Source organism: Mustela erminea, chromosome 1 (genome assembly GCF_009829155.1).
Source record: "Mustela erminea isolate mMusErm1 chromosome 1, mMusErm1.Pri, whole genome shotgun sequence".
In the NCBI taxonomy this organism is placed as follows: Eukaryota; Metazoa; Chordata; class Mammalia; order Carnivora; family Mustelidae; genus Mustela; species Mustela erminea.
In genome coordinates, this window is record NC_045614.1 from 70,619,757 (window position 1) to 70,634,352 (window position 14,596).

General features: G+C 46.0%; 2 protein-coding genes across 5 annotated transcripts in view; one reads left to right on the forward strand and one right to left on the reverse strand.

Annotated features, from left to right (window-relative positions):
• Positions 1-2,716, forward strand: part of CTNNB1 (catenin beta 1) — a 40,853-nt gene extending 38,137 nt beyond the window's left edge. Inside the window, exons 14-16 of one of the 3 annotated variants that reach the window (XM_032313058.1) lie at positions 346-406; positions 1,421-1,641; positions 1,945-2,716. In XM_032313058.1, coding sequence (XP_032168949.1) covers positions 346-406; positions 1,421-1,629 — 270 coding nt within the window. In that variant the 3' untranslated portion in view covers positions 1,630-1,641; positions 1,945-2,716. Of the gene's footprint in view, positions 1-345; positions 407-1,420 lie in introns of all 3 variants that reach the window. The other 2 variants (XM_032313140.1, XM_032312977.1) reach the window with 2 other exon arrangements.
• Positions 2,717-6,156: 3,440 nt separating this feature from the next.
• ULK4 (unc-51 like kinase 4) overlaps positions 6,157-14,596 on the reverse strand; it is a 628,848-nt gene continuing 620,408 nt past the window's right edge. For both annotated transcript variants that reach the window (XM_032312841.1, XM_032312747.1), the window contains exons 36-37: positions 10,155-10,240; positions 6,157-7,646 (exon numbers count right to left, since the gene is read on the reverse strand). In XM_032312841.1, the coding sequence (XP_032168732.1) occupies positions 7,583-7,646; positions 10,155-10,240 (150 nt within the window). In that variant the 3' untranslated portion in view covers positions 6,157-7,582. The remainder of the gene's footprint in view (positions 7,647-10,154; positions 10,241-14,596) is intronic.

Below are 14,596 nucleotides of genomic sequence, written 5' to 3' on the forward strand. Positions count from 1 at the left end.
GAGAGGCAGGCAGAGAGAGAGAGGAAGGGAAGCAGGCTCTCTGCTGAGCAGAGAGCCCAATGTGGGGCTGGATCCTAGGACCCTGGGATCATGACTTGAGCTGAAGGCAGAGGCTTTAACCCACTGAGTCACCCAGGTGCCCCAAATTAATGAATATTTTTAATACTGTGTACAGTGACAGGTTGTTCTAAGTCTCAGGAGTTCATCTCTGAGGGGTGGAGTTTGAAGCATTTCTGTAAATTCTTTGTTCCTTCTATAATCTGAAAATATGTTTTCAGAATATTAGTATACTTGAGAATTTTCATTTTCATTTTGCTTCTTTGCATTGTACTTGTTTAAATCTAGACTGCTGATCTTGGACTTGATATTGGTGCCCAGGGAGAACCCCTTGGATATCGCCAGGATGGTATGTGTCTCAGGTTTCTCTATTAATTCCAAGTCAAGCTAAGGTTCCAAAGCTTTATCAGAAGAGCTGGTTTGCTCATCTGGGAAACCAGTGTTGGCAGGAAAGTAGTAGCAGCAGTTAAAGGCACTTCTGAAATTCCAGAGTCAGCAACAGTAGCTCTCGTGGAGCCTAGGGAATTTGGAGCCGCACGCTGAGCAGGCGGCAGGATCACACCAACAAATGTGTGTCATGACTACTGGGCCTCTGCAGTGCAAGAGCATGACAAGTTGCTTTTGTAGTCCCGTTTTTGGTTAGAGAACCTATCATCTCTGTATCTGCAGTCCACCCAGGAAATGAGAGTATGAGGAACTCTGGCTCCAAGCTCAGATCTGGGGTGGATCTGCGTAGTTCTGCTATCAGGGTTTTCTGAAAAGCTCATTCAAATGTGGGTAATGGAGATGTAGCATGGGGGTAGACTGTGAACACAAGTAGAACAGTGAGATTATAAACCTAAGTATTAGGCCACCGAGGCTCATAGGTGTCTCACATGACAGAAATATAAACGTCAACCTGTAAAGGTTTCATTGGAAACGGCAGCTTGCGTTTTCTCAGTACCTTTGTATCACTGGACTTTGCAATAAATAGGTTATATGCGCCGGACCACCTTGCTTCTATCTCTTGCCCATGACTTGTTGATGCTTGGGCAGTTATACATACAGTAGACTGCTTGCTGCCCCTCCTCAGAGATTTTACATCTCTACCGAAGCAAACACAAAATGTTCAGTGGTAAGCGGGATGGTGTGGTTAGAACCGGCTGGTCTGCCTCTCATGAAAACAGACTTTGTATAGCCTTGTGGGTGGCCTGGCACTGAGTAATTACTTCGTTGAAGAAAGCTAGAAGTTGAAGAGTCTAGAAAGGCCTGCTTTCTGAGACAAGTTTGATGCCATTGAAGGCCCAGCCTTAGCGTTAATTTTAATGTCTTTCTCCTCTTTCCCTCTGTCCCTTGCCCCTTTTGTCCACCCTGACTCCTCTAGATCCCAGCTATCGTTCTTTTCACTCTGGTGGATATGGCCAGGATGCTTTGGGGATGGACCCCATGATGGAGCATGAGATGGGTGGCCACCACCCTGGTGCTGACTACCCAGTTGATGGGCTGCCAGATCTGGGACATGCCCAGGACCTCATGGATGGGCTGCCTCCAGGTGACAGCAATCAGCTGGCCTGGTTTGATACTGACCTGTAAATCATCCTTTAGGTAAGAAGTTTAAAAAAGCCAGTTTGGGTAAAATACTTTTACTCTGCCTACAGAACTTCAGAGAGACTTGGTTGGTAGGGTGGGAGTGGTTTAGGCCTATTTGTAAATCTGCCATGAAAACAGATACATACTTTGAAAGGAGATGTCTTAGAACATTTGACTGTTCTCAGATTTCTGGTTAAGTGGTCATGTGTGGAAGTTATTAACTTTAATGTTTTTTGCCACAGCTTTTGCAACTTAATACTCAAATGAGTAACATTTGCTGTTTTAAACATTAATAGCAGCCTTTCTCTCTTTATACAGCTGTATTGTCTGAACTTGCATTGTGATTGACCTGTAGAGTTGCTGAGAGGGCTCGAGGGGTGGGCTGGTATCTCAGAAAGTGCCTGACACACTAACCAAGCTGAGTTTCCTATGGGAACAATTGAAGTAAACTTTTTGTTCTGGTCCTTTTTGGTCGAGGAGTAACAATACAAATGGATTTTGGGAGTGACTCAAGAAGTGAAGAATGCACAAGAATGGATCACAAGATATGGAATTTATCAAACTCTAGCCTTGCTTGTTAAATTTTTTTTTAAATATCTGTAATGGTACTGACTTTGCTTGCTTTGAAGTAGCTCTTTTTTTTTTTTTTTCTTTTGCAGTAACTGTTAGTTTTTTAAGTCTCTCGTAGTGTTAAGTTATAGTGAGTACTGCTACAGCAATTTCTAATTTTTAAGAATTGAGTAATGGTGTAGAACACTAATTCATAATCACTCTAATTGTAATCTGAATAAAGTGTAACATTGTGTAGCCTTTTTGTATAAAATAGACAAATAGAAATGGTCTAATTAGTTTCCTTTTTAATATGCTTAAAATAAGCAGGTGGATCTATTTCATGTTTTTTGATCAAAAACTTTATTTGGGATATGTATGGGTAGGGTAAATCAGTAAGAGGTGTTATTTGGAACCTTGTTTTGGACAGTTTACCATTTGCCTTTTATCCCAAAGTTGTTGTAACCTGCTGTGATACGATGCTTCAAGAGAAAAATGCGGTTATAAAAATGGTTCAGAATTAAACTTTTAATTCATTCAATTGTGTCACCTTTTTCTCCTTGTCATTAAACAGTTTGTGACGATAGTTATTCAGCTTCATCCTGAGGAAAACACACATAGTGAAATAATTTAAGTTGTAATGAGAGAGTGAGCCTTACATCCAGATGGCGTTGTTGCCAACTTTCTTTAACAGTGGACCCTGGGTTAAATTGCACCAGAAACCTCAGTTCAGAGGCTTGTCATGTGGTCTTTGGGCTCCATAGAACCAAACTGAACACCATATAGGCTAACCCCCACTCCAGACACCATCAGATGGTTCCTTATTAAGGTATTAATGAATTAACTACCTGGATTTGGATTTCAAGCACCTTCACATAAATGTAACTCATTTGGAGAGGGGAATTCCTTCAACTCCACTTTGAACTGAAAATTAAGATGGTTTAGGTGATGATGTTTATCTTGAACATAATCAGACCAGAATGAGCCACCTTCCACCTGTCTGCCAGGTAATCCTGTCATCCTGGCGGTAGGTCTTCAAGCCTTAGTTCATCCCTCAGGGCAGAGTCAGTAGACCTGTTAAGACTTGTATTTTGGTCTTTAGAAAAAGTGAAAGTGTTTTGTGCTTAGGGAGAGGTGTTTGAGTTACCAGGTATTTTTATTTAAGATCGTGACTTAGATAAACATGTTCACTTCCCTTTGGATGAAGTTTTGTGAAAGCCACTGTGGTCTAAAGTATAACGGGTGGGAAAGGAGACCCTAGACCTCTTGAGGTGGTTGGTTTCAGGTTCCTTCCAGTGCATGACAGAACCATGCCAGTACAGTAAGCAGCCTCACACAACATACCACAGCAGGGTGTTTTACTTAAAGAACTTCTTAAAATTGGAAGACATTTTCAGGGCTTTGCTTAATGTAGTTTTTGAAGTTCTACTTAAAAATGTAAAGTTAATCTGATTCAGTAAGGTGGTTCTGCAAGTATTCAGTAATACAAAGGGCCAGGAGAATAGCCAAGACACTTGGAAAGAATGAGGGGGAAGACTTGTTCTGCCAGTGGTCCAGGTCTTAACTAGAAGGGTAGAAGTAGCTGGCAGTTACTGGCACAGAGACAGGGAAGATGTGGACATAGTACTTGAGAGGAAGCGCTGGAGGTCAGTGTGAAAAGAGGGACTTTTTAGTAAAGGTATGGAACAGGTGGTAGCCATTTGGAAAAACAAAGTGCAGAAGGAAAAAATCCATGACCCACAAAATACCAAGATTTTAAAGACAAGTAGGGTCAGTATTAATGATTTTTCTTTTGCCTCGAACTCCATTACTATGCCTAGGGAGAACACAGCTTTCGACAGCCCATGTGTCTGATAACCGCTGTCCTGCAGTAGAGAACTACAGCTTCACATGGCAGGCAGTGTATGGATACTGCCAACAGTACTGACCAAAAGCAAGTCACAGATGCATGTTGTAGGACTTCACTGATCAAATAAAAGGGCAAACTGTTTGGGGGACATCACCCCTGGATGGTAAAAACAAAAGGAGGAGATTGGATTACTACAGAAATCAGAATAGTGGTTACCTGGGGATAAAGAGCACCTAAGACATTTGATCCCATTGCAGTGACCACACTAAGCTGAAGAACGCAGCTCTCTTCCATGTGAGAACATGTTCTAGACGTGAGGCTTCAGTTTGATTGAGTCCTTGACAGTGAAAGATCCTACTGCTTTTCATTTTTTGTTTTGATTTCTGTAGTAAAAACAGGTCTCAATCATGCTGTTTGGTTTATAAAGTGGAGAGTGCCCAGTTGATTGCAGTTTTTTCTGATGAGAATTTAAAACAGTCTTACCTTACCGTGAGTGAGTCACCCACCAGGTGTAATTGCAGAGTGAGGGTCAAGGGTGAGAAGATGGTGCTTCCTTTTCCTCGGACTCCGTGCGTGGGGGGGAGTCCCCTGCCCCTCCCTACCCCACAAGGGAGCTAGAGGCAGGGGACAGGCTTGCCTCTACCACCTCAATAGTAAGGGCCCTAAAATGGGCTTTAAAAGACTCCAGGTCACATCAGAACTCCACACCTTCGTGGTCCTCATTCAGGGCTGTGACTTCTTGTTTCTCATCCCTATACTTCCCTCCTCAGGAAGGGAAGGCTTGAAGGCTCGAGGCTTTCAGGGCCTCCTAAACTTTGGCTTGTCTTGTCCCCCACATGCCCCATTTCCCTACCAGTTACTTCCTGAAGCTCCTATGTCAGCTCTTCTATATATCCATAGATTCTGCCACCATATTTTTCTGTCACCAGGGGAGAGAGTAAAAAGGGGATCTTGCTTCAAGCCAAGACAGGAGAGACCCAGTTCCTCTCTCATCTTGGCCAAGAGCTTTAGCCCAAAGAGTTCCCACTTTGAGAGCCGTGTCACAGGGATAAAGCCTGCGTGTGGTCACAGAATTGACCTGAAACCTCATGAGATCTGAAAAGTCCCAGGGAAATAGGGGAGCCGTGAAGAGCTAGAGAATACAGATTACTGTAAGAGTAAATTCTGTTCCTGCATCCTATAGAACCACAGGCTTAGTTGCCCCGATGATTGCCCCCTGCTCTCAGACTGTAAGTTAAGGTCTTGAAGCTTTGGTCCTGCTCATGATGCGGGGGAGAGGTAGTTTTGTGCAACCATTCAGTGGGTCGTCTCCTGCTCCCTAATTTACTCTGCAACTTGTGACTCCCGTTTGTCCCTGAAGAGGCTCAGCTGATGGTTGTAGCCAGTTAAAGAGCAAATAGCTGAAGCACGGAGGTAGGGGGAATGAGGGCTGTAGGTGCCTGGGTCTGGGCCCCTTGCCACTGCCAGAGTCCTGGGAGTTCAGATGGGTCAGGAGCCAGGGGAGTAGAACTGGAGACAGCCTGGGAAGCCAAATATGAGGGCATGGGCCTCACATGGGGAGGGCAAGGAAGGGTTAGGCTGGGTGGTGCCCACCCAGCCAAGCCTGTTCTTATCCCCTATGTCTGAGCTCAGTGGGACCTGGGCTGCTGCTTTCCACTTAGCACCTTCACGAGAATCATAAAAAGGATCCCCTAACTCCAGGATGTCAGTGTGAAGTTTGTCATGGGCTCTCCTCCGTGCCCCGGCACCCTAGGCCAAGCAGTAGCTCTCCTTGTCCCTTACCTTCTCAGATAGCTTTATCTGACAAAGGCAATGCTGAGGGGCCCCAGGCCAAGAAGGGTCCATTCAACAAAATCATTCTAGAATATTAAAACTTTTGTTTTACCTCAAACGGCAAAGATTCCTCCATGCTCAACTAAAAAGGGTAAAGCAGAATCTTCCAGTGCTCTGAAATACCTTCTGGGAAGACTGCAGGCACAGAACTCCAGGGCAGTTTCCCCAAGAACTGAATGAAGGGAGAGAACAGATTTGTTTCCTGGGAAAGCAGGGAGACGAGGGCCAGGCCTCGGCTGCTCCCTCACCCCGGGATCACAGGCAAAATCAGTGGGAGCCTGGAGCCTCTTCACCACAGGCGGTGAGTAGGCTAGGAGAGATGGAAATAGACTGCCTGCTCCTGGGTAGGCCACTCTTGTGCTGTAACTAGTCCAGCTCAAGCTCTGGCTGTCCCGCTAAGGGGCACACAAAGGCTGTGGTCAGGTCCTTTGTTCAATTAGACTCTGGGGCCTTGGACAGTCGGACTGGCTCCTCTGAGCCTGTTTTCTTTCAGGAAATGAAGCTAAGGCGGCCTGCTTTGTAGGTTGTGATGGCAAGTAAATAAGGTAACACATACACGCCCTTGGTGGAGCTGGGCACGGAGCTGCTGTTCTCATTACAAAGCCACATGGAAGCTGGCAGACTTCCATGTAGTAGTCTCCTACCGTGATAAAGTGGGGCTGTTGGTGACAACATGACCAGCTTCCCGTGATGCGGTGGATGGGGCCACCTGTGTGCCCCCTTGTGCTTATCCTACCCATTCCCCCTGTGCATGGTGGCTGCTGTCTGGGGCAGGATCCCATCTGGGCTTGGGACAGTGGTAGCGAGTTTCCTTTTACAGATGGAGATACAGGCCCCAGAGAGGCTGAGGAAGGGCCTCAGCTTGCTGATGTGGTTTGAGCTGCCCAGACCACCCCCACCTTCCAGGCCAGACTCCAGAGTAAGCCTGCCTCACTACCACAGTCCCAGCACCTTTCTGCAATGTCCACCGAATATTTCCACGGGCTTCTTACATACGTAGAAGGTTTAAGAGCATATGTGTGAGGGAACACAGGAAGAAGCTGAGAAGGTTCTAAGGGTAAGGGGGTAATTGGCAGGAGTTAGCATCAAAGTAGAACCACCCCCCTCCTGCCACAGCCCTGATCACAACACCTAAATGGGCAGACCTTCAAGGATGCTGGGATTTCTAAAGCATTTTGCATCCTTTAGGCAAACTTCACACTGCCTGCCTGTTGGTGGAGCTTTGCCCAGCCCTTCCTAGGATTCTTGGATTCAGTTTGTCCCTGAAATGAAAAGAAGCCAGAGGTAAAAGTGGGAAGACGAGACTAAAACTAGCTTTCAGAGGCTTGCTCTGGAGCTGTGGCTGGGGGAGCATTCATACCTAGTCCTGTCTTTTAAATCTTCTCTGGAGAAAAATGTCCACAGACACCACAGGCCAAGGACTGTGGCTTCTCATCTCCTTGATTAGCATAGACTTGTGGAGGCTACCTAGCACACAACAGAGCAGGAAAGCACCTTCTCAGAACAGCCAGCAAACCCATGGCTTCTAGATGCATCCCTCAGGAATAAAGGAACCACTCTGTTCTCAGTGGGTTTCCTGGGGCCCAGGGTTAGTGAGAACACCTCAACCGGAAGGTTCTGGTTCAGCCGACTTTATTAGGTCCAGAGCTACGGGTGGCGATGTGGTGAATGTGCACAGCCAAGGGTGGGTGCTGCAGAGCAGGCTTGTGCCCAGTGCCTTCTTGCCTAATGTCCAACAGCTTGCAGGATTTCCAGGGCCAAGGAAGCCACCACACTGTCAGCAGATGAACTGTGAGAAAAACCAGAGCAAAAACACTTAGCCACCTCCAGGGCAAAATGTGCCCTCTTCCAAAGGGGCCAGCCTCTCATACTGGAGTACCTGATGGGCCAGACCTGTGTATCACCTTGAGGCGCAGAAACAGGACACTCGGGCTTCAGGGCCTCAAGGTGAGAACCCTTCAGCCCCCACTCCCCCCACCTGACACTGAGCTGTAAAGGCTAGTCAGCAGCCAGCCCCTGCCTAGCCCAGGTCCTGCGGCGACAGGCCTGCCCAGAGAGTCGGCCTACAGCTGACTTGGGCACGAAGGCCAAGATCAGACCTGCTTCCGACGCTGGCTCTCCCTGCTCCCTATTGCCGCTTCCAGGCCAGTCAGCCAGGAGGCTCTGAGTTTCTTACTCTCATAAATGTGGATGCGCAATCGAGCCACTGGAGCAAACTGAGACACATTTAAACCTGTGCCTTCACAACTGTTAGCAAGGAAAAGGAGGACAGCCAGCACTACCTTGAAGTATAAAATTAGCTCATGGCAGATTCCTGACTACACAGAGATCGAGCTTTGGCCAATAACCAGGGGTGGGGGTGCTGCTAAGAGGTGGGTCACAGTGGACGGGGCCCTGGTGTTTGAGCTCTGCCTGATCCTGGCTGCGTCAAAGCTAGGCTGGTGGAGTCCTGCCGCCCAACCTGCCCACTGGAGCAGCCCAGAGGCCCCAGTAACTGGCAAGGAGGGTACACTGACCTCTGGCAGCACCACACTGGAACTGAGAGCCCAGCCATCCACTCATTCTTGATCTACAGAAGAACTCTTTTGGTTGGGCCAGCAGAATGAAACCCAAACAAGACAACTTCGCAGCAGCACCCTCCCCAACCCAACTCGAGATCTGCCTGGTATGGACATTTCAGTTGCTGCAGTGTTGGGCCAGGGTGCAGGAGGGGCCCCCAGCTTTGTGGAGCACTGAGCTATGTTTTGACACATTTGGTCCCAATCTGGGTCCAGTGCTGAGAGGTGCTGGCTTTGGCCTCAAGGCAGATGGAAGCCCCTGTTGGGCGAGGGCTCCCAGAGGCAGGCTCTGGAGAGGAAGGGTACTTGGTGCTCTCCACTCAACCCTCTCGACCCTCCTTGGCACACATCTGCTCAGAGTGGCTTCACCATGGCACAAAAACAGGTCTCTGGGGACAGATGCCACATGGTCCTCACACAGCGGTCCAGCAGGTGGCCTGTGGCCCAGCTTGGGGAGTCACTGTCCATTCCTTACCCCACAGGGACCCAGCAGAGCGAGGAGCCCCCCCTTCAAAGCCAGCCTGTTCCTCACCCCCTCACCTCAGAGAAACCACAGATAAACTACCTTTTTGGCTTAAACTTGAGAGGGACTAGGGTAGTCTAGGAGATAGCATCCCCACAGACTGCTTCTCAGCAATGCCCCAGCCATGTACTTTTTCTTCCAATTAATACTGAACCCGAAACAGCAGGAACCAGAATACAGAGAACACCGTGGTTCTGAAAACCAACCACCAGGAAACACTAGCACCCATTCCATGTCTTGTGTGCCCAGTGATGTCCCGGTATCCCTTAGGAGGTGGCTCCTTCTCCCCAGGACCCAGAGAGCAGCTTAAGTTCAGGGGACTGTAGCCCCTACCACTTCCCTCAGCTCTGGGGACAGTGACCTGACGCAAGCCCAGCTCTGGCACTGTTACGCAGTGAGCAGCCATCAACACGGTCTGACTGCAGGATGGATGCCTGGGTCAGCTTGCTCCTGCTTCCATGATTTTTCCTTTGGTCACTTGGCATTAACAATTCAGTTCTAGTGTAACAACTTGTAAGCTCTGCCCACCCTACCCCCCCGCCCACACACACACCTGCTACCACCTCTCAAGTTTAGGCGGTGTGCGTGGGTGGTGTCACCGTGGGATGAACCCTTCCTGCAGCCCTTATTTCACTGAGATCCTGGTTCCCACCTTCACAGTGTGTGATGTGCTGCTGGGCGACAGGGCAGCCCCAGGCTGTGAAGCTCACTTCTAGGACATACTGCACATACAGAGCAGAGAGCTGAGGACTAGGAGGCTCACCTCACTGTCAACTTCTGGGTGACAAACAGTCTGGTGCACAGTTTCTGTTTTCCCTGAAGATGTGGCCAAGGAAAATAGCCTGTGCTGTCAGTCCTGCCCCAGCCCTGCCCAAACCCCTGCGAGGTGGTGACAGTGGATCCATGTGTGCACGGGCTGGCCACACCTTCCTTGTGAGGTTCATCTCATCACATCCCCCCACTCCAGGCATCCCTCCTCAGCTCTCTTCCCTATAGATGGGAAAATGCCTCCCCCATAGGACTAGAACATTCTACTTTTCTCCCTCCCACTGCTGACCTCCCCCAAACCCCCACCACCAGCACAGTGGGGATTCCCAGGGGGAGTGCAGGGGCACAGCAGCCCCTCACACACTGGCAATGGCAGGCTGGAAGGTATGGGTTCTGGGATGTGGGGAAGCCCAGTAAACTCTGCACTGCTCCTCCTGGGCCTACTTACCCCCCAGCTGGGGCCAGCCATTCCAGAGCCTGCAGAAGGCTGCCCGCATCCTTGAGGCTCTCCAGGTGCTTCTCATTAGATGTGACCTGCAAAGGAGGGAGAAAAAAGTGGTTGGCTGGCCCATCCCATTCCTGACTCAGCCCCATCGGATGAGCACCCTGGGTCTCAGGCTCCTAGTGGTGGTAGGGAGCAGTCCGAAGTCCTACTCCCAGGGCACTGCTGACCGGAGCATTAGAGGCAGATAGTGTTGGCCTCTGGGGGTAGTGAGCAGGAGGGAGTCCTTTGGGGCTTCAGGGTGGGGAGCCTCCTGTGGGTCCCTCAGGAGAGTTTGTGTTCTGGAAGCCTAAACTGCTGAGTTAGAGCAAATGATGGTGAATGAACTTCCAGTTGTTAGAGACAGGACACCTTGGGGCCTTGAACCCAACACAACCTCTTTCATATGGACAAAAGAATGTAGGTGCCTGGAGATCTAGGGGGTGGAGGAGCTGAGGGGAGAAGCACTAATAACCAAATCAAGGCACATACCCCTTGATGAGTATCCTGGGGTGGGACCTGGCTCACTGCCACGGTCCTGGGAGAACAGCACAAGCACATGGGAATCTCTGACTCTGTGGCTCCTGTGAACTGAATCATACACTCGCAGGGTTGGAAAGGCCTAGATGGGAGTGGACCCAAACTGGGCTTCCAGAGACCTCCTCATAAAGCCCTCCATAAAAGTCCTTGTCTGTGAGGCAAGAAGAGAAGGCTTTAGGAATGAACCTTGATCCTAGTATTAGACTTACTCCTCTTAATTCAACTTCTGTGTCCTATTTGTGTCTTTGTTATTTAAAAAAATTTTTAAATAAACATTTGCATGGTACTTTACCTTTCAGAAGGCTCTCCAGTCTCCTGTCAATTTTCTCATCTACTTTTATTTATTCACCTTGCAAGGTAAGCATGTAGGGTATTTTATAGATGAGATCATTAGGGGGGCAAAACAGAGGTACACCTGGAGCCCAATCCTAACCCCATCATGAAGCTGGAGCCAGGCTGGCCTCAGCTGCCCCCCAGTGCTTAGGTGGTCTTTCCATTTGATCATCCAGGGCTGGATTATCATTTCTCAAGAGCTGAACACTTCATAATCATTCATGGTGATACGAAGGCTATAGGGGTAATTAGACCTTAACGCAGACTGAATTTCATGTGCGTGAGTTTGCACCTCCACTGAGATCCTATCCCACCTTCTGAGTGTGCCAGCGACCAGCTGCCAAGGTCAACTGCATCAGGTGTAAAACGATTTCTGCAAAGATTTACATCTTAAAAGGCCTGCATGTAAATTTGTTCTGAAATTATACCCAACTTGATGAGTTCAAAGGCTGCTATTTGAAAACATCAGCTGTAGTTAAATTAGGTCTAAAGTAAGCACAGGGGTCTTCAGGGAGGTTTCCCACCTAATTTTTCCCCAAAACTGTGCCACACATAACTCAGTTGAGCTATGTCCACAATCACTGCCCTGACCAGCCCTACTGTGGGACTGTGTGTAGAGGCTGTGCTCCAAGGCAATTACCCAACAAGCTGCAAAGAAATAACAAGACCCAAGGTGAGTTAAAAGGTGCAAACAGAAAACTACATGAGAATGAAGTGATGAAGAGATCAAAACAGCATCATGTGCAGCTGACATAAATGTAGCCATAAATGATGCCAAAAGAGTTCCTTAAAAACTCTGTGATTCGGCCACTTAAATGAACTCTTTATGTTTTTTTAAAGATTTATTTATTTTAGAGAATGTGCAGGAATAGGGAGAGGGACAGAGGGAAAGAATCTCCAGCAGATTCCCTGCTGAGTGAGGAGCCCAAAGTGGGGCTCAGTCTCAGCAATCCTGAGATCACCAGCTGAGCCAAAACCAAGAGTCAGATGCTCAACCAACTGATCCACCCAGGTGCCCCTTAACTGAATTCTTATTAACAATATCAGTTGTCCTGTATATAAAGATGAGTTAATTAGAAGATAAATATTGTAAATAAATCAGAGGTTCTAGTTCTGGGTAAGACAAAAAAAAACACATGCCACCCTTTTTCTCCCTCTAAATGCAATTATAAAACCTGAACAGAGTGCGCAGCACAGCTATTTGAGAACACTGAAAAGTGAACAGCAACAGGTAGACTGGGGAAATGCAGTGAATTCAAAGTACCACTAAATTGGTGTAGAGTTGACCACTTCTCTCCCTCCAGTATATTCTGGCTTGAAGTCAGTACTATGGGACAGAAGAGAGAGCTCAGGGGAAACCAGGCTTGAGGAATGGGAAAGGAAACTCCTAAAAGCTCACAGAGAACAGATAAAATCCTTCAGGTTTCTCCCCATCTCCTTTCCCTCAGTTCTTTTATCCCAGGCCCCAGGCAATTCAGTGGAGGCAGCGACAACAGCAACAGCAGCCAGTGACAGGAGCCCCAGCCAAAACTGCCCCCTCCCTCTGCTCTATTCTCACCAATGTTTAGCCCAGACATGGCAGTAAGTAAGCAATTTATGGCCAGACAGAAAATGGGAGATTCAAGAAACCAGGAAAGTATTGGGGAGATAACAAATCCGGAAGAGCTTGAGAAAAACAAAAACAAAAACAAAAACAAAACACCATAAAATTGTTTATAAACTCATAGGCTCATGCATGCATGGAACTGATCCAAATGGCATACCAAAAACTTAGGGAACTGAGCTAATAAACCTCTGTCCAGACCCCAGACTGACCCCTAGAGGAAGGACACACAAGATAGACCCAAATGCTGAGAAACTGACTTAACATTGAAATTACTATTCTAATCTGCAGCCTGATCATAACCAACATAATTGCTTGCTCAAGTAAAAGTATCAATATTCTCTGCAGGGTTCCAAGTAGGCACATTGTCTCGTAATATAATATTAAAATAGCCAAGATAAAATCCAGAATTGCTCAGCATCCAACCAACCATGAAAATCTCAACTCACCTCACATGAGAAAAGACAATACAAAATAAATAATAGGATGACACAGATGTTGGAATTATCTGACAAAAACTTTAAAGACTTGTAAAAATGCTAAAACAAGCAATCACTAATGCTCTTGAAACAAGTATTAAAATAGAATGTAACACTCTTAAAACAAGTATTAGAATAGTATTAAAATAAAGTACTAGAATAGAATGTAAAAAATTAGAAGATATAAAGGAGAACCAAACAAAAATTTAGAGGTAAAAATATAACATTTTTAAAAACCATGCCAAATTGATTCATTAGTATAATGAAATTTGCATTATGGAAAGAGGCAGATAAATAGAAATAATCCAATCAGAGCAACCAGAGTGGGGAAAAAGTTTAAAAACACAAAAAGAGCCTCAGGGATCTGTGGAGCAATAACAAAAAATTTGTACCACTGGAGTTACAGAATGAGAGGGCAGAGCATGAATGGATGAAAAGTATTTGAAGAAATCATAGCTAAAACTATTTCAAGTGTGATGAAAGACATAAATGTACATAGTCCAAAAAAAAAAAAAAAGCGAGAGGCTCTCAAAAAAGATAAATCCAAAGGATCCATATCCAACACATCATAATCAAATTTGCTCAGGGTAAAGGAAGAATTGTGAAAGCAGGCAGGGAAAAAAAAAAAAAAAGATACATTACCTATAGGGTAACACTGATTTGAATTACTGTGGATTTCTCATCACACTGAGTTCAGAAAAGAGTTACATAATATTTTTAAATTGCTTAAAGAAAGTAGGTATCAAACTAGAATTCTGTATCTCACAAAAATATCATTCAGGAATTAGGTGAAATAAAGATATTCTCAGGTGAAGGAAAACTAATGGAAGCAGAAGTTCTCTAAAAGAATCACTAAAGGAAACCCTTCAGGGGCACCTGGCTGGCTCAGTCATAAGAGCATGTGACTCTTGATTTTGGAGTTGTGAGTCTGAGCCCCGTCTTGGGGGTAGAGATTATTTGAAAATAAATAAATAAAATTAAAAAAAAAAAAAAAAAACCAACTTAAAAAAAAAAAAAAACCTCTTCAGAGAGAAAGGCAATAACACCAGAAGGAAACTTGGAACATAGGAATGCAAGAAGAGCAACAGAAATGGTAATTATCTGGGTAAGCATAAGAGACTATTCCCTTTCTTCAAAATACATTTGACAGTAGAAAAGATAAACATATAATATTGTCCAGTGTAGATATGAGAGAAATGAAACATAAAGGGGAGAGAACAAAGTAATCTATAAGATGGTAAGGTTTCTATATTATATTTGAAATTGTAAAATACTGATTATAAGTAGATTGTGAAAAGTCAAGTCTTTTATAATCCCAGTGGCAACCACTAACAAAACTTATACAGAGATAGTAAAAAATACAATCATAAAAGAAAACGTACAGAAATCTTAATACAATAGACAAAATGTTAAAACATTTTGACATTTTGACATTTGACATGTTAAAACATAAA